This window comes from Myotis brandtii, unplaced genomic scaffold (genome assembly GCF_000412655.1).
Source record: "Myotis brandtii unplaced genomic scaffold, ASM41265v1 scaffold1606, whole genome shotgun sequence".
NCBI classification, from domain to species: Eukaryota; Metazoa; Chordata; class Mammalia; order Chiroptera; family Vespertilionidae; genus Myotis; species Myotis brandtii.
Window position 1 is genome coordinate 328,876 of NW_005355862.1, and position 27,639 is coordinate 356,514.

At 46.3% G+C, this 27,639-nt stretch overlaps 1 protein-coding gene across 2 annotated transcripts in view; it reads right to left on the bottom strand.

Moving 5' to 3' along the window:
- Window positions 1-27,639, bottom strand: part of DOK5 (docking protein 5) — a 146,791-nt gene that overhangs the window by 27,253 nt on the left and 91,899 nt on the right. For both annotated transcript variants that reach the window (XM_014536324.1, XM_005862112.2), the window contains exons 3-6: window positions 24,216-24,330; window positions 24,019-24,138; window positions 21,186-21,375; window positions 5,853-5,988 (exon numbers count right to left, since the gene is read on the bottom strand). In XM_014536324.1, coding sequence (XP_014391810.1) covers window positions 5,853-5,988; window positions 21,186-21,375; window positions 24,019-24,103 — 411 coding nt within the window. In that variant the 5' untranslated portion in view covers window positions 24,104-24,138; window positions 24,216-24,330. The remainder of the gene's footprint in view (window positions 1-5,852; window positions 5,989-21,185; window positions 21,376-24,018; window positions 24,139-24,215; window positions 24,331-27,639) is intronic.

Genomic DNA, 27,639 nt, shown 5'->3' on the forward strand with positions numbered 1-27,639 from the left:
GACAGCTAATGGGCTGAGGGGGGTGCAGCAAGGGCTGCCAAAACAAGTGAAACTCACAAGAACATTGTAACTATGGTGACCACTACCTTGTTTACCTCTGGCTATAAAATAAAGGCTCAGCTTGCCCTCTGGATCTCTCTCTATGGCCTCAGCCAGGCAGAGGAGGTCCATCTAGACCCAGCTTATTCTCTTTGTCTTTTCTTTAATCCTTCACGGTCCCCCCAACCCCCTCAGGCTCACCGAACCCTTGGACCCTTGGCTGTGCTGGCTCACATTGGATGCCCTCTCTATATATCAGTTTAAGTGTGTAGCCTATTGCTTTTTAAATGAGGTTGACTATAAATGACTTTGGCTTCCAGAATTGTGGAAGAATTCCACTTGAATTCTACAAACTCATTAGCAAATTTTATTTGCAGAACCTAGTGTGGAAGAAAATCTGTCAATTAAACCCACCAACAAAAAAAGAGGGAACCAAGTGAGAGCCATTCAGATTCCACTGACACACCTGTGTGCGAGTCAGGTTCCAGAGTGCAGGGAGCCGTCACCGGGGCCCACATGTCACCTCCCGTCCCACAGCCGGGGAAAGCCTGCCAAATTGCAGTCATTCTCCACCCTGTCGCTCGCTCGCGCCTTAAGGAAATTCTAGAAATGACAGGCTCGTCGTGGAATGAGGACCATTTCACACTCCTCCACTCCTTATTCCAAAATTAGACTCTGTCATAGACACTGATCTCCAAGGTGGCAAAAATAGCGGCTTCTCAGGGAGCCCCAAGCTGTGCCCCAGACTCCCAGTGGCTCCTCCAGCGAGGCAGCCAGCAGCTGGGCCATCTTACTCAACAGAGGGGTCTCCCCTAACCCAGGCCCACCTGCCTCATGGAGCACCCCCTTCAGAGCAGTAATAATAATACACTGGTTTAAAAAGCAATAAGGGAGGGGAGAATTATGAAGTTGCTTTCTGGTGCCAAAACTACCAAAAGAAATAGGGTGTCCTGAACAGTGATTTTTTAAAAAGATAGATACTCTAAGTTGATATTTCTGAAAGGTTTTCAGGATAATTTGAGAATGCTGAGTGGGGATAGAAGAGAGATGTAAGGGCTTTCACACTCTCCAAGGGGGCGAGGCATTGTGGCCAGGACCAGATGCAGGGATCCTGCAGTCCTGGCTCCAACAATAACGGGCTCTACAGCTGCAGGTTAGTGACTTAGCCACTCTGAGAATCAGTTCTTCTCACTTATATGACAGGGACTGTGATTCCTTCCAGGCCAAGAGTCAGGAGTAATATTCTCTTGAATTGTAAGCCCCAGGGGAGCATGGGCCTCACCTGTCAATCACCACTACATGCCACAGCACATAACAGCATCTATGTCCTCAATGAGCATTTTGTAATGAACAAATGAATGAGAATGCGTGAATGCATCTACCTCACAAAGATATTGTGGATCAGAGGAAAAGCAAGTAGAGTGTCTGGCATATTGCAGGAGGCTTGAAGAACTGTAGTGGCTATTATTACTAACGTGCCTGGCCTATAGCAGATGTTCAATAAATAAATGACATCATTAGCAAAACACCAAAAAGTAGAAAAAGTATCAAAAAGGTAAAATCAAAACACTAAATGAACAGGACCCCAGAAGTCTGCGTGGTGTGGGGACAGACAGTAAGGTGGCCCCATGATCTTCTCATCCAGGTCTTCGTGCCCCCAGTGCTCCCCTTCTCTGATGGTGTTAAGGATCTGTGACTTGTTTTTAATTAATAGACTATGACAGGGTGATGAGACGCCGTTTCCATGATTATGATACTTAGGATTGTGACCCCCCCACCTAGCAAGGAGACTCTCTCTCTTGCTGGTTTTGACTAAGTAAGTGGGTGTGTTGGTCCATGTGGCAAGGCAGGCTTTCATCCAAGTCAACAAGAACTGAGGCCCTCTATCCTACAACCACAAGGAATTTAATCCTGCCAATAACCATAACAGCTTGGAAATGGATCCTTCCCCAGTCTCACCTTCAGGTGAGACTGGAGCCCAGTGGACACCAGTGCCATAGCCTTGTGAGAAATGGAAGCTGGGAGCCCAACTAAGCCATATGAAAACTCTGACCCACAGCAACCAGGAGATAATACGTGGGTGTGTTTTATGGTGCACAGTTTGTGGGACTCAGTTACGCAGCAATAGAAAATGAATACATGTTGTAACATAGGCGAGACATCCATCGCCACAGCATGGTATAAATGCCCAGAGAAGGACCGGTTGCTGAGTGACGCAGAGCATGGTAGGAACTGGGAAAACTGAAGACGCCATTCTACCTAAGGGGCAGATGTTACTGGGCAGAGCTGATGGTTGCCATGTGGGGATGTGATACCAGTGTTACCCAGCCTTTTCACTTTTCAAGACAGTACAGAAATCTGAGTTTTATGTGAAACCTTCATTTTTGAATGTTGGCCACTAATTTGGAATTTTTAGACAGCAGTGAGAAGATCTCATGCAGGCAAAGAAAACATGTATTAGGGGCTTGATTCAGACATAAAGCATAATTTGGGGTTACCCCAGCAGGTCACCCCTGCTCCAAATTTGAACCCACTGATTCCAAGCTGGTGGCCTTAGGCCTTCAATCCAAGGGTCATCTTGAGGGTTAGAAAGTACACAGAAAGTCCTTAACAGGTTGTCTGCCACAGGGGAAAGGCATGAAACATTTCCATTACTATTGATCTTAATATTATATTCATTTCCTATGGCTGTTGTAACAAATTACCACAACGTGGTGGCTTTAAACAAAAGCAATTTATTCCGGAGGCCAGAATTCTGAAATCAGTTTCACTGGGTTAAGATCAAGGTGTCGGCAGGGCTGGTTCCTTTTGGAGGCTCCAGGGGAGAATCGGTCCCTTGGCTTTTCTACTTTCTCCAGGCCATGACCTTCTCGAGGCCACCTACATCCTTCAGCGCATATCTTCTTCTACCTTCAAAGCCTTCCCCATAGAATCTTCCACTGTCTCTCTCTTTCTGTCCCTCTGCTTCCAACATCACATCGCCTCCTGTTTCTTCCTATAAGGACCCTGTGGTTAGCTTGGGCCCACCTGGAGAATCCAGGGTACCCTCCCCATCTCAGGAGCCTTAGCTTGATCACATTGGCAAATCCCTTTTGCCACATAAGGAAACATTCACAGGCTCCAGGGACTAGGATAGGGAGATCTTTGGGGAGCCATTACTCAGCCAACCACAATAGCAATACTTGCTATTATTATCCAACCCACATGCCTCCTCTTTGTGACCTCTGGGACACAAGGTCATAAGTCTGATCAAAACTAATTCACTCCAGGCTGGCATTCCCACAGTGCAGGATTCTGTCTGGGGACGAAGTCAGCTAGCAGTGGGCCAGGGCTTCCTAATAATGAGGCTAAGCCTAGAGGTTAGCTTCGCTATCTTTCTCCATTTATGACCTTAACTATTTCAGGGAAGCAAGCCAACAGTGACTGGTTGAGAATACAGCCAGCTCTGGGTGGATCCATTTCCAATGACCAGAAAACTCAAAATTGTAGCCCAGGGAGGGTGGCCAGTCATGTTGTCATCACTTGCTTCATGTTAGCACCGAATCTCTTTTCTCCCCTAATCAGAAATTGATTCAAGTACGTGGTTTTTAAGCCTTCTGCAATCCTGTTTAACTCCCTTGGAATTCAGATCCCATTTTGACACTTACTCATTTCCATCTAAAACAGAACGCTGTTGCTTTAAAATCACATTCAGTTGTAGAACCCCTTCAGCATACAGTGAATTAAGAACGAATGTTATTTTCCAGTTAAATTTGCAAGGGGATAATCTGAAGGCATGACTCATAATCCTGATTAATTTTAGCGGAAGTAATGAGGAGGTTGTAAATGGAAAAACGTGTGTGTGCAGAACGTGCCTTCCAAGCACACAACAATTTATGCTAATTGATGGCTTCACAAACAAGGTCATCTTGAAAAAACCTGCTCAGATGTTTGAAGGCGTCTAATGGATAGCTATACAACTTTAATGCAATCACATGTTGCCCTGTAAATTTGAAGTGACTTGAATTAGACTGTACAGCTGACTAGCTAATGTCTATCCACCCACCCACCATCCAATCCAGCCAGCCAGCCAGCCAGCTATCTGTCCATCCATCCATTTATCTAGCTCTATAGTGATATCCAGAGTTGGTAAGCATATGAGGAAATGGATATCCAATCTGCATTAATTCAAAAAGAACGTTTTTAAATGATGAAGGGGAAAATATTTCATGATATGAAAATTACATGAAGTTTGAATTCAAGTGTTTTGGGAACACACCACACCCATTTGATGATGTTTTACCTATGGTTGCTTTACCTAAGGAGTTGAAATAGAGACCATCTTAGTCCACAAAACCTACAGCATTTACTCCCTGGCCCTTCACAAAAAGCTTTGCCGATTCCTGCTCTGAAATCCTGAAGCAATGCATGCACAAGCCATTTGGGATAACTCGGGACTGCTCTGGGACAGATCATATTACTGACATGCTTTCCCTCCCTCTTTAAATCCAACCAGCCCACATGTTTACATCAGCAATTTGCAAACTACCCTAGTGCTAGCACGCCAACACAGTGCCTTCGGTTTTGCAGATTTCCTTCCAGATGGGCAACCCTGCATGTGTTTGCAGCCACGATGCATGATTTGCATTGTTTAACTCTTCCGCATTCGATTACAGTTTCATGTTATTCTTCTCAAAGAAGAAACTCAAGAATCACAGTTCTTGGTATGAGTGACAGTCCCTAATACAAAGCAACAAACAGGGTATGTGTCCCGAGAGAGCGTCTGTGGATGCTCGTGTGTGTTAGTGTTTGTGGAGTCTCTATCCTGGAAGACTATGAAGGTTTAGCAACCAGAGATGGCAAATGCATGGCTATGGGCAAGATGCAGTCTATGGACAAGTCTTCTTTGGCCCACAAATTGGGACAGTTTTGTTGTTGGCTTTAATTAGAATGAATTTCCAACAGTTATAGACTGGGAGGTAGCATATACAGACTCAAATCCTTGGCTTCTTTGAAAAAAAAAAATCAAGAGATCTCCTCCATGGAGCCCGAAGTCTCATGTCAACAGTTATCAGGTCTACGGCTTTTGAGATTTCATTTCAGTTTCCTCTCAGCCCTCTTCTCTCTCTTATGTTTTTCCCCTGACCCTGTTGACATTGGAAATTACAACATCTGATACAGCGATCACCATGTATCTATAGGCAGGTAATCCTCATAGTTATTGTGCCCACAGGTGTCCATACACCCCAAATTGACTCTAATGTACATACTCCCTACAATTATGTCCCAATAATCATGTTCCCCCTAAATCCATACATTGAAATCTTAACCCCAAAATGGATGGTATTAGAAGGCAGGGCTCTCGGGATGTGATTAGGTCCTGAGGACAGAGCGCCCTTATAAAGACACTCCAAGTCCCCTCTGTGTGTAAGACAGAGAGAAAAGACAGCCAGCTATGAGCCAGGGAGTGGGCCCTCCCTGCAGACAGTGACTCTGAGAGCAACTTGCCCTTGGGCTTCCCAGCCTCCCAGGGAGAGAAATAAATAAATGTCTGTTGTTTATAAGCCATCTAGTCAATGGTATTGCTTATAGGAGCCCAAACTGATTAAGGTACACACCTATAGGAACTGTGGCACAAAGAAGATAAGGAGGTGACTGCCTCAGCCACGGGCCACTCCGGGCCGTCCCAGGGTGACATCGAATCCGAGGAATACCTGGGTGAGGACAGGAGTAAACCCCTGCTCTAATCGCTGGCTGTGGTTTCCAGCACAGGGATCCCAGGTCGCAGCTGACGGCAGTTCCCACTGGGAGCTGAGGAAGGAACCCCGACCTACCATGGAGTTTTTCACGCTCTGCAGCAGGCGCTCGTGCTGCTCGGCGATGGCCAGCGCGGCAGAGTGCACCTTCTGGTAGATGGCCTCCCCGTCTCGCGTCTGGAAGATAAACAGCCCCTCGCCAGTCTCACACATCCTGTGGAAACAAGAACAGAGCTTCTGAGAGCCCCGCCCCAGAAGCCAGGCACCAGAGCCTCTGACGCGCCAGGAGACCAGACCCATGGATGTTGCATGAGGCGAGGACACTCATGCCCATCTGCTAAACAGAGTGAGCGAGAACCCACATTTCCAACAAGCTGCTATTACTACAGGCAGGGAACCCGTCTCTCTTGGCTAACATGGTGATTTTTTTTTCTCAAGAAACAAAGCAGAAAGTTAATAAAATAAAAAAAGGCCATTTCTTGATTTTTAGCATAATCCTTGTACTCTGCTTTCCTGTTGTCAAAGCAGGAAACCTGCTGGACTGCTTTCCCCTTCAGTCCAGGAATCAGACCCGTCAGCGTCCCCACCATCCAGCTCAGAGGTGAACTAAGGGTTCCATGAATCCCAGGCTCAGTTCTAACTTCCCTTACAGACGATGCCTTAAGGATGCCTTCATTTCCAAAGTCAGAGGTCCAATCTGACTCCAGCTTCCACTCAATGTGAGGAGTCAAATGCAGCTGAGAGTTTCGTTGGGGATCATGATTGTGCTGCATTAACGTGGCCAACAGAAGAGCAGGTCCCCCAGGGAAGCTCTGTGGTCTGATGGTTAGTGTTAACGCCTCAGAGGAAGGTCATCTCCGCCTCAGACTGTTAAACCAGAATGAAGTCCATTCACAAGGGAGACTGGTACACACAGTTAGGCAAGAAGTTAATAAAGGTGTTTTAATTGCTAAGTATACTTTAGTGTGTGTGTGTGTGTGTGTGTGTGTGTGTGTGTGTACATACATGATATGTAGAATTACCAATATATTTAATTACTCTAAATATTTCTAAAGGACGTGAGCAAAATTACATGCAAGGATATTTTTAAAGTTCTGATTTTGATCTATACATCTATCGACAGTAAACAAAGAGGTTGCTTTTGTTTGTTTATTTTAAAGACCTTAATTATTCAAAGACACAATGCCACTCCCTCCATCTCAGAATCTCCTGCTGAAAAACTGAATCCTGGCTTGAGGGCCGAGTTTCACTCACATCTGAAGAAAACAACATGGAAATCAAGCACATTTCGACCCAAATGGCTGTTAATTACTTTATCTAGCCCAGTCTATGCAATTAATGCAATAAAAATAGAAAGATTTCTCCCTATCTAATTTCCCACAGTTGGCCTGATACCATGACCATATGGCAATTTTCAGCACATATAGCTCAGTGTATGTAATCCGTCAAAACCTGCCTCGCTTGGATTTCACTGATATGGGCTAGGTGAGAAGAAGGAAAAGAATTAATGGTGGCTCTTTCAGTAAGCTAATATAAAGAACTACCTCAGGGGGTTGATTGTGTGATTTTAATTATTAAGTCACGCCAATCCAATGAGGAATGAAAACTAAGAACTGATGTGTTTCAGTCACGTTCCCTCACTGTCCAGTGCTCACTGCCCTTCCCTCCTCAATGATGCCGTCAGACAAATGTGACACCTAATTGTGCAAGGTCTTCATTTTTCACAGCTCCTTTTCCCATCAAATATGGAACTATCATTCCCGAAGAAGAGGAAGTAGCCTCAGTCAACTCTTTAAGAGGAAGAAGTGGCCTTTGGCTTCCCCTATGACCAATGTTGTTGTTTACTTACTTATGTATATGCCAATCTTGGCTCTAAAAAGAATGAAGATACCTGTTACCTAGAAACAGTGGTAGTTTATTGCTTAATATCAAATTCTGTTTCTCAAACTTGGCAATCCAGTTGCTCTTAAAGTTCTTGTGACTGCAACCACAGTAATAAGTGTAGCTTAGATTAGGAGCCAGTATATTTACCTCACTATTTATGCATCTTCAATTATAACATGCTGATGTTTTCTACTCTATTTTATCTTAACACAGCTGGTGAAATGCTCCATCTATATTATGACCTGCTCGTTGGCAAGACCTCCTCTTTGGCAATCCCGCTTTCATCCAATGTCTACTTTTGCTCAACATAATGAATCTACAACCTTTAAGGACATCTGCATCTCTAAGTAATTATTGTGATCGAAAACAAGTGAAATCACAACCATTGGAGTATCAAGTATTCTTTAAAGTACAGCAACAATAGACCACCTGCCTCCACCAGAGGATCTGGAAGACACACACCTCACCAACATGCACACTCACATAAACACACACACACAATGCACACACCACCTGCCACGTACAGTAAGGACCAGGGGTCACAATCTCAGATCCAATCAGGTTTACACCAGGTGAACGGATGCAGAGCTCAGACACATTTCAATGTAGAGCAGGCGGAGTGGCTCCCAAACAGCAGCCCCAAGCAGCCGTGGGGACATAGGAGCCCAATGGGGCCACAGCTTCTGATTATCAGGAAGCCAGAACATCTGATTTCTATGAGAAATAACCTGAATTTTTGTTAGCAACTTATTCCTTTTTTAAGCTGGGGAGAATAAGTTGGCGCTGCCCCTGTTAACCTGATCTGCCAGGAGGCCAGCAGTTTGCTCTGAAGAGCTCTTAACAGCAGTGAGGCCTGGGTTTGAGCTGCCAGGGCTTTCGTCCACCCTGTTCACAGGCACGTGTCCTTTGGTGGGACAGTGAGACCCAGGAAGGTGATATGAACAAATTGGTCCCTCAGATGCTCTTCCATCCGTCTCTGCTAACCTCAGCCCACGAGTTCTTTTATGTCTCTCCCTCCCTCCAGATAGATTCATGTGCTGTTTCATAAGCAGCTTTAAATCCATTAAAATCGTTACTGCAAACTCCCCAAGGCAAATAAGAGGGAAATAGGGGGGCAGGGGGGAAGAAAAGAAGAAAGGGAAGGAAGTAAAAAGAACATGCACCCAGGGGGCTAATGGCCTTACGTGGCCTTAGGTGGCCTTACGTCTGCGGCTCATCTCGGAGAAACAGCCCAGAACGAAGATGCTCTAATGGCTCCAGCCAGAGAGCACTGGGAACATACTTCACTCTCCATGGTCCGGCCTCCTTTCTCTTACCCACTGACTTTCCCACGGACACCGGTCCAGCAGTGCTCCTTCCTGTGGCCTCACACTAACAGAGAGCAGGGATGGAAACCCAGAGAAGGTGAAGTGATGAGTTTAAGTTTGCCGTCTCCTGTGTCCTTTCTGAAGATAAGGATTCAGATAGAAGAATAGCGTGGCCATGTCAATGCACTTCGAGTTTTGAATTTCCCAATAATTACTTTGCCCGAATGATATGCCTGTCACTACAAACCATGGTTTGTGCAACTGGCCAAGAAGAAAAACAAGAGCGCCAAAGAACAGTGAGAAGTTCATTCACCCGTGCCCAGAAGTACCACCAGTACCACGGCAACGGCAACGCAGCAGAAGGGGCGGGACTTGGGCTCCGGGCTGCCTTGCTGGGATGGCCTTCACCTGCTCCATGACCTGGTGCCCATCACCTAACCTCCCTCAGCCTGCATTTCTTTTGGAAAGTAAATATAATGACAGTCACTGTCACCCAGTTTTACTGAAAGTACCCGCCATGGCATGTAGGGTGCACAGAGCAAATTTTCAATTAGATGCATTTCCATCACTGCATTGAAGTGTGAGGGCCATGCAAACAGCTCTGTCCTGACTTTGCAGCTCTCCGGCCAGTGTCTAGACTGGGCGTGGCCTCCATATTTGGTGCTCAATAAAGAACCGTATAATGCATTGTGAAGGAGAGGCAGTGCTAGAGAACGCATAACTGGGGACTTGACCCAGCCCCATGGGCAAGGCTTCTGAAACTGAGGATTCACTGAGATGCCGCAGGAGGGGGATGGTTTGGAAGAGTAAGCTATGAGAACAGTCCCAGCAGAATGACTGCGCTCTGAACGCCTTGAGAGGGCGAATCCAGTGATTCCCACCCGGCGGGGAGGGAGGGATGGAGAGCCCCGTGCCTGGCCGCGGTGTACTGAGCGTGAGTGTTGGGAGGCCACGGTCTTCACTATTCCGCAGTCGCCACCTGAACCCAAGGGCACTGAAGGCCCAACTTGAGAAACCCCTTCTCTTTGCCAATCACATTTCACAGCATCATCTTTTACTTTTTTTAATGTTTTTTTTTTAAATTTATTTTAGAGAGAGAAGAAGGACGAGGGAAAGAGAGAGAAACATCAATGATGAGAGAGAAACATCGATCAGCTGCCTCTTGCACGCACTCTCCCCCCACCCCAACCCACCACTGGGGATTGAGCCTGCAACCCAGGATGTGCCTTGACTGGGAATCGAACGGGCATTGGACAGCACCCAACCCACTGAGCCACACTGGCTGGGCTCAACATCCTTTATTAGAAAAATACAAATGGATTGAAATTATATAAACTAAAATGAATGATCTCATGCCAGGCAGTGTTAATGAGAAAACTCCTGAAATCAGTAAGCCAATCAGTTCCATGTTTCCTTACTTTATAGATGGATTCAAGTGCATGGGTGTGTATGTTTGTTGAATATGTAGCTGTGTATCTAGAATATTTGGACACTGCTAAAAGCAGGCTGAATCTTATACTCAACATGTATGTTGACAATACTCTTCTCTCCATCCCTGCAAAAGCAGTTTACTAACTCAACGTTGAATTTTACATTTGTAATTGCATATTATAATTGAAGGAATCAGTACTTGTCAGGCGAAGATACGGCAAATCATAATAGTGGCTGTGATGGGTACAAACAAAGGTAAAGACACAGCTTTTAGAGGTGAAGGGGTTGAGAAGTACAGACTGGCCGCTACCAATAGTCACGGGATGCAGAGTACAGCACAGGTATAGTCAATATCGTATTGACTATGTGTGGTGTCAGGAGGGTACTGGACTTATGGGGGGATCACTGTGTAAATCATATGATTGTTTACCACTATGCATATACCTGAAGCTAATACAAAATAATATTAAATGTCAACTGTCATTGAAAAATAAAATTAATAAAAGCAACATGGCTTTTTCTTTATGGCGGTTACAATTTACTTGGTTAGACAAGATCTACATATGTGAATGATTCGAGAATAATACGGTGGCATGAGCCATGTGGGTCAGAGGGGCGATAAGAAAGGAAAGGCACAGCTGGGGAGAGAGGTGGGCACCCCATTCCCTGCAGCTTTAGCTGCTCCTCGGGGTCATGAACACCTCCCTTTTGTTTGCCTGGGGTTCTAGCCACATAGGAACAATATGACTTAGGGTGGGGTTTCGGGTATCGTGGTATTAGTGGGACTGAGATCACCCATGTGGCAACCAATAAATCAATCATGCATGTGTGCCATGGAGCCCCCAGAAACACCCTGAGCCCTGTGGCCAGGGAGATCACCGTCATACTGAGGGAGGAGGGCCACGCTGCCCTGACTCACGGGGAAGAAGGTGGAAGCTCCTGCCTGCTACTTCCCTGGGCTCCACACCACCACCACCCCCCCCACACACACACACACAAGCTTCTTGCCTCCACAGATGTTGTCTGTGTCCTTTGCTGTAATAAACTTTAACCCTGAGTTTCACAGCTTTCCGTGAGTCACTTTAGCATATTATTCAATCTCGGGACTTGCAATTGGCGTCAGAGGGGAGGAAGGTCTTGGGAAGTTTCCTGCAAATTCTGCAGTTGTCCAACTAGATGCAGCCCCAGTGGCTACGCATCTGACTAAGACTAAAAGCGGACAGACCTTTACAAGGGCCTCAAGTCCCACAGTCTGACAGAGCACCTCCCCCTTTACCACACATTGCCCCTCCCCACCCCACCCCTGCTCATTCTGCCCCGGGCACAGTCACTCTGCAGGCCCACTCCCCTCAACACCTTCCCCAGCCCCCTCCTCTGGCTGGGATGCTCTTCCCCCGATCCCCCCATGGCTCACTCTCTCCCCTCTTCTAGGTCTTTACGTCCCTGACTCAGCCCTGCTCGTCCTATTGCAAACTGCACACTCCTTTGGCATTTCCTCTCAAACAACTTTATTTTTCGCTGTGTGACTCACCCGATCTAACATCTATTTCACATTTTTAAATGGTTTGTGTTGTCTTCCTCTCTTCTAGAGAGTGAGTTTCAAAATGACAGCGCCTGGACGTTTTACTCACTGCCTCATCCCCAGGCCTGGAACCACACCCGGCCATCAGGATGCGCTCAGTGAATGTCTGAAGGAAGAAGGGATGTCTCGCTTTTGCTAGACGTTTCTGGAACTCTGAGGTACCATCACATATAAAGTGGTCCCACACACAGGAGGGAGCCATCGCCTACTGTGAGATGGCCACACCATAAAGCAGGTACAGGTACAGGTACATGAAAAGATGCCCAACATCACTCATCAGCAGGGACATCAAACCACTTCACACGGGGAGGATGGCTACTAGCAACAGACGAGAAGTAACAGCGCTGGCAGAGACAGAGAAAAGGAAACCCTTGTGCACTGTTGGTGGGAATAGTAATTGGTGCAGCCACTGAGGAGAACATATGGAGGTCCTTCAAAAAAATTAAAAATAGAACTACCTCCTGATCTATCAATCCTACTTCTGGGTATCTATCCAAAGGATATAAAAACACTATCTCAAAGAGCTATCCGAACCCCCATGTTCATGGCAGCATTATTTACAATGGCCAGGCCTGGGAACACCCTGTGTCCACCGGAGGGTGGATGGTAAAGAAAATGTGGCACAGGGCACGTTACTCAGCCATCAAGAAGGAAGGAAAGGCTGCCATTTGTCACAGCGTGGGTGGAACTCGAGGCCACTGTGACAGGTGAAGTACGGCGGACAGAGAAAGACAGACACTGTATGATCTCACTGATACGTGGGTCTAAAAACGCTCAACTTACAGAAACAGAGGGTAGAATGTGGTTACCAGGGGCTGGGGCTGGGGGGACTGGGGAGATGTTGGTCAAAGATACAAACTTCCAGTTAGAAGATGAGTAATTTCTGGGGTTATAATGGAAAATATGGTCACCATCATTTTAAAAGACTGTATTATATATTTGAAAGTTGCTGACAGTAAATCTTAAATGTTCTCACCTCAGAAAAAGGTAATTCCATGAGGTGGTGAAGGTATTCATTAACCTTATTATAGCTATCATTTTGCAATATATGCAATTAATCAAATTACACTGTACATATTAAACTTAAACAATGTTATATGTCACTTATATCTCAATAAATCTGGAAAAAGTAGATAAATAATACACATTAAAATAAACTTCTGAAAGATGGCCACCGGATAAGATGCACTGATGGGTGTCTAATTTTCCCCAAAGTTCCTAAGAGTCACCGTTTCCTTTAGGGGTTCATGTGCTGTGATAACAGGAGCTCAGGGGACCCAGCTAAGCCTACGATGGTGGCCTTGGGGTCTGACTTCACACCCCACACCCAACAGCATCTTGCAGAGAGCAGGCACACGATGATGAGATGCCTATGAATGATGGTCATTAACGAGATTATTCTGTGAGTAGAAAGAATTCTTCCTCCTATTCATTTGTAATACACGTGTGCCACTTTATAATTAAAACTAGAGGCCCAATGCATGGATTAGTTCACCGGTGGGGTCCTTCAGCCTGACCTGTGCCCTCTCCCAATCGCGGACCCCTCGGGGGATGTCAGACTGCCAGCCTTCAGGGATTGGGCCAAAACCAGCAGTCTGACATCCCCCAAGAATGTAGTAGTGCGCAAGTGTGTCAGGCAGCCCGAGCGGGTTGCTGTACTGCTGCCGTGGAGGCGGGAGAGGCTTGCACTGCCTCAGCTGTGCTCGCCAGCCATGAGCCTGGTGGCGCTCCCACTGTGGGAGCACACTGACCACCAGGGGGCAGCTCCTGTGTTGAGTTTCTGCCCCCTGGTGCTCAGTGCACATCATAGCAACTAGTCGATAGGTCGTTTGGTCGACCGGCCGTAACATTCCCTTAGGCTTTTATATAGATAGACTAGAAGCCCGGTGCACAAAAATTTGTGCACTCAGGGGGGGGAAGGGGAGTCCCTCAGCCCGGCCTGTGCCCTCTCGCAGTCTGGGACCCCTCGGGAGATAACGACCTGCTGGCTTGGTGGTGAAGGTATTCATTAACCTTATTATAGCTATCATTTTGCAATATATGCAATTAATCAAATTACACTGTACATATTAAACTTAAACAATGTTATATGTCACTTATATCTCAATAAATCTGGAAAAAGTAGATAAATAATACACATTAAAATAAACTTCTGAAAGATGGCCACCGGATAAGATGCACTGATGGGTGTCTAATTTTCCCCAAAGTTCCTAAGAGTCACCGTTTCCTTTAGGGGTTCATGTGCTGTGATAACAGGAGCTCAGGGGACCCAGCTAAGCCTACGATGGTGGCCTTGGGGTCTGACTTCACACCCCACACCCAACAGCATCTGGCAGAGAGCAGGCACACGATGATGAGACGCCTATGAATGATGGTCATTAACGAGATTATTCTGTGAGTAGAGGGAATTCTTCCTCCTATTCATTTGTAATACATGTGTGCCACTTTATAATTAAAACTAGAGGCCCAGTGCATGGATTAGTGCACCGGTGGGGTCCCTCAGCCTGACCTGTGCCCTCTCCCAATCCCGGACCCCTCGGGGGATGTCAGACTGCCAGCCTTCAGGGATTGGGCCAAAACCAGCAGTCTGACATCCCCCCAAGAATGTAGTAGTGTGCAAGTGTCAGGCAGCCAGAGAGGAGCCGGAGCCTGGGCGGGGTGCTGTGCTGCTGCCGTGGAGGCGGGAGAGGCTTGCACTGCCTCAGCTATGCTCGCCAGCCATGAGCCTGGTGGTGCTCCCACTGTGGGAGCACACTGACCACCAGGGGGCAGCTCCTGTGTTGAGTTTCTGCCCCCTGGTGCTCAGTGCACATCATAGCGACTAGTCGATAGGTCGTTTGGTCGACTGGCCGTAACAGTCCCTTAGGCTTTTATATAAATAGATTATTTTGGGATAAGTAATATCCTAGAACAAATGGTATACCTGGTGCAATAGCAGGTTCTGCTTTCTTTGCAACAGAAGTGATTTCACTTCTGAGCAAGCCCGTGCGTGAGATCCAGTTCACCTCCATGCAAGTCCATCTCCACAGCATAGTGGGGAGAGTGGGCACTTGCCATTTGTTAATTTGCTTTCAATCTCTTAACAAGAATGAGGATATGCTCTATAAAATATTCAGAAATCAGAGACAATTAATAGCTTAGAATCAAGACGAATAGAGAACATGCAAAGATCTCTACCAGAATAATTGTCCTTTCAGCTGCAAATTCACCGACGAGAAGGGGAAACAATTTTCTTTTCCAATGAAAAGTCCTTTCACCAATTGGACTTGTGTTTAGAGTGATATACACAGGAATTAGATTATTTCTTTTCCAAGGTTGTTCGGATGTCTTTCCATCCAAAACAAGCTTTTTCACAAAGGTGTGCTCTCCATGTAAGGAAAAGCACCTGTGAGTGCGATGTCGCTCTTCTTCGCATATTGTAGGCACGCCCAGATGTTCCCTTAAAACAATGTCGAAAGCTCCAGAGAGTCTCCAGCTGGGACAGAGAGTGCTCCAGCGAGCGTGGTAATTATTCAGTGCTGCCTTCTCCAAGTGTCACCTGAGCGGCTCTCCCTCTGGAGGTGCTAAACCCCGAGATCATTCCCGGCAGTGGGGAGGCGGTCCCAGGCAGTGGGGAGGCGAGGCGGGCTGAGGGAGCTCGCTAACTCGGCAGCAGCTCCTACAGGAACAGGGCACCCGCGGGCATGTGCCACCTCGCTTTGAACAATAAACACTTCAGAATGGCTCCACGGGGGGTGATGGCGCGCAGTCAGCACTTCAGGTCAGCTGGATCTTCCCGCAAACATCGGAGCCCCTGCCCACCCCAGGGCTTCCCTGAGGTCCCAGGGCTTCCAGGTGGAAAGAGACAAACAAAAGACAAGAGAAACCTCTCACAACAGAAGCAAGCTGTGCCTCAGTCTCCCAGATATATATACTAGATGTTCTTGCTCTCCAGGGGCAACTAATTCTGCAACTGTACTTTACTAAAAAGTGTATGTGTTAACTCTGAATTTCTTCAAGGGAAAAAACTGAGATATGGTCAGCTTTGCTTGGGGGGAGAATGGGGACCAGGAGGAGAAATAGCATCTGAAAAACCCTACTGGCCTGTAGTCATGCCACTGCTGCCCAGGAGAGGTGAAGGTGACCAATCCTCACTGTATGAGCCTGCACTCCAAACCAAACAGACAAAGAGAGGACAAAGAGAAGCTTCCAGAAGTGAAGTAAACTAAGAAAATGTATACGTTAGAGCGTATCTCAGGAGGCCTATTCAAATGAGCAATATCCTTGCCAGCCTGTTGCTTACTGTCGGACAGCCTTCCTCCTGGTGAGTGGCTGAGATAACAGTGCAGCATTTTGACAAGCTACCCCCCTGGTGTCAGGGGCTGGCTGTGGGCGGATGCCCTCTCTCCCTCACACTTTACTAAAAAGTGTGTCAACTCTGAATTTCTTCAAGGGAAAAAACTGAGATACGGTCAGCTTTGCTTGGGGGGAAAATGGGGACCAGGGGGAGAAATAGCATCTGAAAAACCCTACTGGCCTGTAGTCACGCCACTGCTGCCCGGGAGAGGTGACCAATCCTCGCTGTATGAGCCTGCACTGCAAACCAAACGGACAGAGGACAAAGAGAAGCTTCCAGAAGTGAAGTAAACTAAGAAAATGTATATGTTAGAGTGTATCTCAGGGGCTGGCTGTGGGCGGATGCCCTCTCTCCCTCAACCCTGAGAAGTCAATTAAGAACGAGGCTTCCTCTGTGGAAGGAGGCTTGGCTTGGGTGGTGAACACACAATACATACACAGGTGATGTATCATACAATTGCACACCTGAAACCTATATAATTTTATTAACCAATGTCACCCCAATAAATCCAATTTTAAAAAGAAAGAAAAAAAGAAGTAGGCTAACTGCCCACAGAATGGTAATACTTAGTCTTTTTAGAAATCAACAGGGTTTGGAAGAAGATCTGAGTGTGACCCCTGAATCTTCTACTGGACCAGTCACGCAGATGCCCACCTTTTAAGATGGGAATAGCGCCCTGCCCAGGTAGTTGGTTAGAGCGTCATCCCGATACATCAGGTTGGCAGTTCGATCCTCAGTCAGGGCACATACAAGTATCAACCAATGAATGCAAAAATAAGTGAAAAAGTGAAACAACAAATCATTCTCTCCCTCTCTCTCTCTCTTCCTCTTTCTAAATCAATAAATAAAAATTTAAACAATAACAGCCCCTAGTTTATATCATCACTGAGTGGCTTAAATGAGCCTGTATTTGCAAAATGCTCAGTACAGTGACTTCCATGTAGTAAGGACTCAGTAAATACTAGTGATTGTTGTCAGTGGTGGATACCCCTGCAAGAGCAGTTTCTCAATCAAATAACTGGACCTGATAGCTCTCTGTGTGGAGGACTGTCGGTGAGTGAGGGTTTAGCAGCATCTCTGGCCCCTCTGCCCACCAAGTGCCCCTGCCAGAGTTGTGACAGGCACAAATGTCTCCAGACCTTGTCGACTGTCCCTGGGAGCCAGCCCCCCGATGAGAACCAGTGTTCTGTACCTCAGCACCACGCTGAGTGATGCTGCTAACTGCAGTCGGTCACTTCACCCACTTGCGTTGAGCAATTATTAAAAGTTGTATTGGACACGTTGTCAGTGTTTTTTTTAAACCTCACATCCATTCCCCTCAGATGGCATCAGTACCCCTTCCTGACCTGGGAGGACCACCCCATTCAATTCACACCCTGTGGGCTTTGCATACAGTGCTCAGTGCGGTGCCTGACACGTTGTGAATGTAATGGTCAGCATAGGGCAGGAATACCAGTATCTCTTCAATAGGCTGATGGTGTGCGGTCAACCCACAGCTCCTAGCAGCCACCAGGTGGAGCCAGAGGGAAGCCATCCTAGAAGAAACAGGGCTGAGAGATGACACCTAGGGTGGTCATTGACCCTGAATGCAGCCAAGCCTGAAGCCATCCCTACTCCCTGAGCTTTGGGCTATGCAAGCCAATGAATTTCTTTCCTGCTCTTGTCAGTTTGGGTTGATACAACTGCCTACTCGGTGCCGGCCTTAAGACACGTGTTTGTAGCTTTACCAATCTCCATGGCGATCTTGTGAATATGTGTTATATTATACCCATGTCCCAAGTGGCCAATGGAAGCTCAGGAAGTTAGATGACTCATTCCAGTTCCCACAGCCAGTATGCGGTAGAATTATAATTTAATTCGTTTTGTCCGACTCCCAGTCCAGTTTATCACACGTGCCCACGGTCCTTCTTGGTGGGTGGAATGGGGCCACTGTACAGGATGAACACTCAGCTCCATCCACAGAGGCTGACGAGGAGCAGAAGTCTGCCCAAGGCCATTCCCTGTGCTCCCAGCAGACATAGTGTAAAGTCTTAGAGGAAGCATGTTGGGCATGTGAAAACGACTCGCCTCGAGGGACTTAACTCCTCTTCATTTAGTGCAGGGAGACAGGGAGGAAATTATGTTACTTAACATGAAACTGCCTTGTTTAGAACACATCCAAAAATAGCCAAGGAAAAAATTATCTTCACTAATAAAGCAAGGCAGATATGAAACCTTCACGCTTGGGGGGACCAGGGATGATCTCATTATCCAGAGCATCTTGGACTATAAAAATTCATCTTCATTTGAGTTTCAGTCAAAATATAAAACAGTAATAGTACCTTGTGCTTAACACTCTCTGCATCCTGCAAAGCCAGTCCTACTCCCAGGGGAATCGTAATAAAATATCAGAGCTGCTACTTAGAAAAGCCCAGCACCTTCTAGGCCATCTGCATGCACCTCTGCTTTCACCCTGCAAGGAAGTTACTCCTTGGATAAACTTACAGGGGAAGGTGAACTCTCTGCCCAAGGTCAACAGCTCATAAAGACCAGAGATTAGCATCCAGGTCTCTCTGACTCCTGAGCCAGGGTCCCTTAATAACACCACACTGGCTGAGAAGTGAGTAAGATCCCAAGAACACAATCCCAATACTTGTCCTTCATCTCTCGTTTGCACAGCCTCGCCAGCATGGCATGAATAAGAATGCTGCTCAAGATCACAAGCATCCGAAACCCCTGCACTATATGAGACTCAAGACTCCGTGGAAGGGGTTGTGGGTATTATCACCACCTACGTGCTGGAGTTCCTGGAGGAAATACCCAAAAGGTCAGACCATAATGAAACCAAGGACATAGGGTAAAACTCTTTCATTTTCCAAGAGAGCGCTTCATAGCTTTCCATTAAAGGTCACTGGGTAATTGTGAAATGTATGTCTCCAATACATCCACACTTGTACCCACCACTTCTTCCACCTGAACTATTTCAGTATCTCACCACTTCTTCACCTGTGCCCTGCATCCTGTTGTTTACGAAAGAGGAACACGATTTCACACACACACACACACACACACACACACCTGCTTAAAAACAGCTCTGGTTTCTGCACGACTTAGAAGAAATATAAGTCTTTAGAATAATCTTAGAACCTTAGAAATTCAACCAGATTTCAATCTGAATAAATTAACAGTGAGGAAGGTATGAGGAGTAGTAAAACCTAGAACATTAAGATAATTTCAAAAAGAAGTTTCAAATACTCACGAGATACTATGAAAGTTTGCTAAGGTTTCAAAAGCTTCAGAAATTATGATAAAAAGCCATACACTTTTCCTATTCCTGTTTCCTACAGACAGTGAATCAAAGAACAGCTGAGACATATTCGTGTTAGAATCAGTGCTGCCCGAGATGGGCCCCAAATGTCCCAATGGATGCAGAATTCTCCCGTGCGCCAATGTAAGTAACAGCGGGGAGGGTATGGGCTTATGGCCAATAGCAACGTCTATAATAAAATATGTTACACCTTGATTTCACTGGTTAGGATGAGTACATAGGTAACATCTGAGACCCAAACAGGAAAATACACCCACCTTCCCAAACAAATTCTTAATTTCCTATATAGAGGTTTTCCCATGAGGAAATTCTGGCAAAGGAAGAACATTGCTCTGAAGATTAAAGTTTTATTTTCTAAGGTGAGGACCTTAGAAAACTGGGAGACTCACTAGCTTGTTTATAGCATTTCAATACCGTAGGTGAAATTGTACTCCACCTGACAGGCCCTTTCAGAACCTGAAAATAAATGGACCGAGAAGAGCAGTATGGGAGAGAGGGATCTTACAACTTTCTAGAATGGTTGTAAGAGCACCGAATTGATCCTATTTCTGAAAAGCAATTTTTAAATACTTGGGCTTTGTTTGGAATGAATTAACAGAGCAACTTGAGCGGAGCATTACTGTCACAGACTCGGGTGGATCAGGGTCTCGGGTGGTCAGAAATCCTGTGTTTACTCTCCTTATCTCAAATATATCTCTGTCCACTCTGACACATACTTTTTGATGTTGTTGTTTGTTTTTAGTTACTTTTGTGTGTTTTATTTTGTCTCCCTTTTTATTTTATTTATTTTTGACACAATTTTTTTTAAGTCATAAGCTGTTTCCAACTTTAATGCAATGCCAGGCCATATTCAGAAGGACTTGTGTTTCTTAAAATTCAGTCATTCACAATTCTAACTTGTAAAACTGCATGCAGTGTTTCAAAAATAGAGCCTACATTTGATGGAGGAAGGGCGGGGAGAAGGAAAGGAACACTGATGAGACTGATCTCTTTGTAGCTAATGATCAACCCAAACGCTAGGGCGCCATGATCTCTCTCCCGGATGAACTTGCAACAGGGAAAGCGGGAGAGAGCTCCTGGGTATTGCAAGGGGCACGTTTTAGAATCAGCCTCCGCCAGGACCAGTGCCCTGCACTGCGCTGCGAGCAGAGCAGGTGGAACTCACCAGCTGCAGCTTCAAAAGGTGCCCGCCCCTCGCCTGGCTAAGGGGCCGGTCAGCTCAGAGGAGGAAACATAAATAGAATAACAACAGGGCGGTTTTCCAGATCCAAGGAGCTGGCCCTTGTTCAGCGTGACCAGTGAAGGACACATGTGGACCTAGTTCAACTTCAGGCTGTGGTACGAAGTCCAACTGTGCAATGAAAATTCATATCATATTCATAGAACATAGAATTGTCCGTGGAAAAGAAGCCATGTTTAATATATGAGAGTTTTGCCGCACACCCCCGACGGGTACGGTCTATGCAGTCCCTAAGGGGTGGTGCAAGGTGGGTCTCATACGTAACTCAGGCCTCGGAGGACGTGCACCTGGGGAAAAACATGGAAAAGCAATGAGCGCACTCACCTCCCTGCCTCAAAAGTGAACCAAGCAGCATCCCGCCCGTACCGCCGCAGGGCGCTTAGCGGCCAAGAGATGAGTTTGACTCTGGGATTCTGGACGTCCCAAAGGCAGATGTGCTCATATGTAATCTGCAAGGCACATTCGCCATGTACATCTAAGTTAGGAGATGGCATCAAATACACATTGAATCTCTCTGGGAGAAAAACAAAAGGTTAGTCTAAAATCCCCAGGAATAAAACAGCAAAGACATTGTAGGAACAAAGAGGCATTTCAACATCATTCAGGCTCACTGTCTAGCTTTTGACTGAATACTCAGGGAGATAAATCTTTCTCATCCATTAACAGTCCCAGAAAATGATTTTCAAAATGAAGACCATGTTCAATCACATAATAATGATACAATCCGGCTGACAACATACACTAAACACTATTTAAATGAGCAAAGAGCGTTTTTTTTTTATTTTTTAATTTGCATAATAAAAAAATGTGTAGGCCAATAAAAGACCAAAGTGATGAAACCATTAAAAACATTTTTCCCTGCCAAGCACATATTCATTACGCCCACACTTTTGTGTTCACAAAAGATGCAGGTGCGAAATAACTGTCGACTTATCATTTTCCTAACTAGAATAAAACGGTATCCCAAACTGTTTGAATAAAACTCAACACGAACACCATGCACTTCACAGACCAGGAGTTTGGGAAGATGTCAATGGCTATATCTGAACTAGTTTTAACAGTGAGCTGTATTCAGCCAAATACTGGAAAGAAATATTCATTTGCTTGCTGGGATGACTATAAAAATTTAAGATTACTTTAACTACAGCTCTTGACTTATTACTGCCACCAAATTTTCATCTCTACAGGCACAATCATGGTATTTCTATTATATTTTAGAAAATTCGTTAATTTAAGAATTTACTGAGTCAAAAATCTTTAAGTGAAATCTGAACAGCTCTATAGCAAATACATTTTCACCTACTCATCACTGTTGATTGCGTACATCTGACAAAACAGAGTGGCACTAATAATACTGATGCCATTCTAAGTTAATTATTTTATAGTAAAGATGTCATTAGGATTTTCATATATTTTAGTTGAATTTAGTAAGTAGGAGTGTCAAGACTGTGAAATGTATTAATGCATCGTTTATTGAAGTTTTCTTATTTCAAACTCCCTCTAACCAAATATTTGCTGGAACAAGTAAGCAAGACTGTCATCATTGAGTAGAAAGTTAGAGAGACCATCACCAGTGTATTTGCTTAAAGGTCCTTTATAACTACCTTGCTTGAGAATGACAACAGCAAATATTGGTGAGAGGGACCATTTCTATCACAATTCCTTGCAATCATGCAGATTAATATTGTAAAGTGCCTTAAAAGACCTAGCTGTTTCATAATCACTCCTAGTACTTATCTACCAGAGAAAGTATTCTCATTCCCATTTGATAGAAGAGGAAACTAAGGCATGGACATTGGTACAGGGAAGGTCACTCCCAGCTACAGCCCACTCTTGCATTCAGCCCGTAGCGCCATCAGGATGCAGCCTCACAAATATAATGTGTGAGAAATAAGCGCTGACCGGAGCACCCTGAATTTCACACAACCACAGCCTGTCATGCTTCCTCTCTGTGTTTGGGTCCACGTGCACCTGCCTGTGAGGCGCGGCGGGTGGGGCCTCACAGCCCGGACGTATCCTGACTTAGTGACCACAGAAGGAGCCTGGGCCTGCTGCATGGCCCTGGCACGTGACCACTCTCTGCAGCTCAGCTTCCTAGTCTATGAGAGGTGCCTTGGAATTGGCCAGCACTCCCAGGTACCCAGGAATAATGCTTCCACTGGGGAGGATTATGGCAGATACAGTGCCTCCCAAGTAGTCCCAGGCTGTGACTGTGTCCTGAAGACATAGTCCCCGTTGGAAGGGAGGGCATTTTTTACGGACAGTGGAGTGTGCGCCCACAGAAGGGGTCAGCCCCATTCCGCCTCTGCCCTGTGCCTGGTTGAGCCAGGTGACCCACGGCCTCTGGGTTGTAACATAGCCTCATAGCTCAATGCAATGGGCTAACGCAGAGCTCTGGGACCCAATCTGCCTGTCACAGGCTCAGCCATTTGGAGACAAAGAAATGATTCTCACCTCCAGGCTTGCACTGTAAACCAACATCGATTTTTTTTTTGCTGAAGTGTCATGGATATTTTGGTCATTATTACTTGTAATGATTTATTCCTAGGTTGAATGTTGAGCTCAAAGAGGGCTCAAGTGTTTCCGTAGAAAGGAAAAAAAATCACATATTTAGGTGGGTTTAAACTTGACGAAGTATTTGTAAAGTTCAAGTTCTATTAAAAAACATTGGAAGGCTTTCAATAAAAGTGAAAAAGGCAAGGCACAAATCCATGTCACTGTTTGCCTGGACATTCTAAATACAGGACCAAAAATAGTCTGGAATCAAACACTAGCTATTGGAACTGGAGCAAGATCTTTAGCTCTTCAAAGCTTCAGTTTCCTCACCTATAAAATGGGAAATTAATAGGACCTATGTCATAGGGCTGCCTGGAAAACCAAATAATCGAATCCGCCTTCCACAGAAACAGGCACAAAGCAGGCTCCTCCCAATTGCTAGCTGATGTTATTAATGTAGATATATTCATCAAAAACATATTAAGAAAAGAAATGCACTAACATATTAACACAGGTTTTAGGTGAAATAAAAGGTTATTTTGCTTCTATATACATTTTTTATAATTCTAACAAGTTTACATAATGAAGATATGTTATGTTTTATTACACGGGGACAAAACAGTTTTACAAAAGAGCAAAGCAGAGAATGTTCTGTACGTACCACTCTGCTCTCTCTCAACCCCAGTCGCCAACAGGTCGGGCTCCCCGAGGCTGATGTCGTTGATCCGCGTCCCCACGCACTCCATCTGGAGCACCTTGCACCACTCATCAGCCTCGAGATCTGCGGGAATGCCCAAGAGGAACCGTGAGCCCAGCGCCCGCTGACCAGCTGGAAGCAGCCCGCCCTGCTGCACCAACCTGATTCACAAGCAAAGGTCTTGGAGGTGTCGTCAGTGAAATAAATCCCGATGGCGTGCTTCTTGGTGCTCTTGGGCAATCGAGCTACGTTCTTCACATTGTTGAGTTCTGTCACCTGGAAAATGGACAATCACAAGTTGGATCACACTCCTCAAACGGTGCCTCCCATCAACAACCCCCAACCAAGGGCAGACACAGGGAGGAGCATGAACACAGCTTGATGATGTCATCAAAGCTCAGACTCACTCCAGTGTCATCCTTAGCACAGAGCAAGGAAGGTGAACATGTTACCTTCATTTTCTAAATGTTCTGAGGTATGTTATGTGGCAAGACTCTCCTTCCTAGAGGTAGGAAGCTAGTTTTAGTTTTTTTTATACTAGTACCCCCCAAAGACTCCACCTTCTCCACAGTTCTCATGTCCATCTCCATCACTGGGGACAGCTACTCCTAGTGGAAACGTCTTAAACCCAGGGAGCCCAGGAAGGAGAAGGAAAGCTGGTCCAGGGCATACTGAATGATCCCACTCTTCGCCATCCAGAGATGGAGTGTCAGGACTCCCAAAACACCCTCCACTCAGGTTCAAGTCCTCTGTCCAGCACAGAAAGCTGGTCTGTGAAACGTTTCCACTCTTTCTGACCTCCTGGCTTCTCTCTCTGACCTCCTAGCTTCTTCCTCTGACCTCCTAGCTTCTCCCTCTGACCTCCTAGCTTCTCTCTCTGAACACCTAAATTGTCCCTCTGACCCCGGAGCTTCTCTGTCTGGCCTCCCAGCTTCTCCCTCTGAACTGCTACCTTATCCCTCTGAACTTCTAGCTTCTCCCTCTGACCTCCTAGCTTCTCTCTCTGAACACCTAAATTGTCCCTCTGACCCCAGAGCTTCTCTGTCTGGCCTCCCAGCTTCTCTCTCTGAACTAGCTTCTCCCTCTGAACTTCTAGCTTCTCCCTCTGAACTAGCTTCTCTCTCTGACCTCCTAGCTTCTCCCTCTGAACTCTTAGCTTCTCCCTCTGACCTTCTAGCTTCTCGGTGACCATGGAAACTCTGAGAGCTGGGAACACTGCACTGGTATCCCCTGGCTGCTGTCAGCAGAGAAAGCTCTCCAGTTGCACACTCTCTCTCCTGCCTCTCCCCCATGATTCCTCCTCCCTTTAACACATTTGTAAGCCCCTCCCCTTATTGTGTTTCCAAATGATCCTAGCTTCTCCCTCTGACCTTCTAGCTTCTCAGTGACCATGGAAACTCTGAGAGCTGGGAACACTGCACTGGTATCCCCTGGCTGCTGTCAGCAGAGAAAGCTCTCCAGTTGCACACTCTCTCTCCTGCCTCTCCCCCATGATTCCTCCTCCCTTTAACACATTTGTAAGCCCCTCCCCTTATTGTGTTTCCAAATGGCTGTCCCTGCTGGGATCTGTCCAGGCCTCCTGCTGCCTTCCAGGGGTGTGAGCATTGGGCCCATCTGAGAGGAGGTTTACATGGCTTCAGGGTGGAGTATTTACAAGATAAACAACTCTTCCCCACTGACAAGGGTAACCCGCTTCCTTTACCTCCTTTGTGTTACGCAAAAGAATGTGCTCGCATCGACCTTGCCTTCAGTCCTGTGCACCATTTCTCCCACCTGTTACTCAAAATTCAATAAGTGTCTGGCTCACGAAGTAGGTGAGGAGAGAAAGAAATACCCCCATGAGCGTGCTAATCTGATGTCATTCCTCTGCTTCTGTGCCTTCACTGGCTCTCTCTATAGTATAAATGCAGATGTCTTCATATCAAATATCATAAAGGTTGCTATGGACCAAATGTTTGTGCCTCCCCATGATTCTTATGTCAAATCCTCCCCTCCCTACCTCACCCTGCCAAGGTGCTGGTCTTAGGAGGTGGGGCCTTTGGGAAGTGCTTAGGTCTTGAGGGCAAAGGCCTCATGAATGGGGTTAGTGCCTTTATAAACCAGACCCCAGAGTGCTCCCTGGTCCCTTCAGAAAGCGAGTTCTCGCCAGAGAGTGTATCTGGCAGAGCCTGGACCTTGCACTTCCCAGCCTCCAGAGCTGTGAGAAAGACACGTCTGTGCTGACAAGCCCCCGGTGCATGGCGTTCTGTCACAGCAGCCCAAACCAAGGAGGACACAAGCGTCCCCCAAAGTCCGCCAGACCAGTCTTTTCAGTGGCTTGACACTACCTGTCTTATTTTCCATTGACACCAGGTCGTTTAGAGTTTACCAGATGGAACTGCTTCTATTTGTTTTTTTCTTGAGCCCCTGCCCCACTACAAGCCACTACCATCCTCCCCAACTACTTGTCGGTCTCTCCACTCCCATTGTAACCTCATTAATTCACTGTGAACACAGCATCTGGATGGTCTTTTCAAAATACAAGTCCGATTCAAGCATTTCTGTGCATAGAACACTTCAATGACTTCCCATGGCACATGGGACAAAGGCCCAAATCCTCCGAATGACCAAGACCCTCTGTGACCTCCCTCATAGTTATCTCCCCAGCCTCCTCTCTGACATCTTCCCCATGTGTCCTTGTCCCAGCCACACTAGTCTCTCTTTAGTTCTGAGAAGAGACCTGATTCTCGTGGCAGAGCCTTCCCCACTCTGTCCTAACTTTGCTCCCATTCATCCTTAACTCTCAGTTACCTGCAGAGCCCTAAAGGACAACCCCACCCCATTCCCATCCCATCAGAGTCGCAGGACTCTACCATCCAATGACATCTTTGTCCTCACGCCCTCTGATGGCCACATGGGTGATGGTTTAGTGCCTGGCTTGCCTGTGGAGGGTCGGGACAGCATGTATCTGCTCACCACTATGTCCCCTGAATCTAACACAGAGCCTGCCACACAGTGGAAACTCTGTCAGCACACGTGGACTTGAACAAAAGGACAAGCCCACCCACAGGTGCCTCTCCAGAGCGGATGCCCCCTCTCCGGCCTCTTCTCTCCAGGGAAATGTTACTTCTCCGCTTCCCCTGGGAAACCTGCCCTGACCTTAGTGGGAATTATTGCTCCCCTCTTGCTGCTCCCATGCACACTGCATGAAGCTGTATCTGTTACTCCAGCTCCCAGCTAGACACCAGTCACCTATCAATGACTTCCTGATGGACTCCATCAATGAAGAACAGTCACTTGAGAGTCAACATTTATAAAGCCTGGCACTGTGCTTAGACTATTCTTGCATGGGATGTCTCCCTTTATTGTCACCAAAATCCTATGAGGCAGCTATTATTCTCAGTATTTTCAAAATCAAGAAACTGCAGCTGAGAAAGGTCAAAGTCATGTGCCCAAGCTCACAGCTAAGAACCCAAGTTTGGAATGAGGCAAACCACCCCTGAACCCTGTGCTCCTCAGCTGCCTGGATGGATGCTAATGACTAGCTCTAAAGCTGAAGCACAGAATCCATCTCCTCCTGGAGGGCCTCTTTCTTTTCCCAGGGCA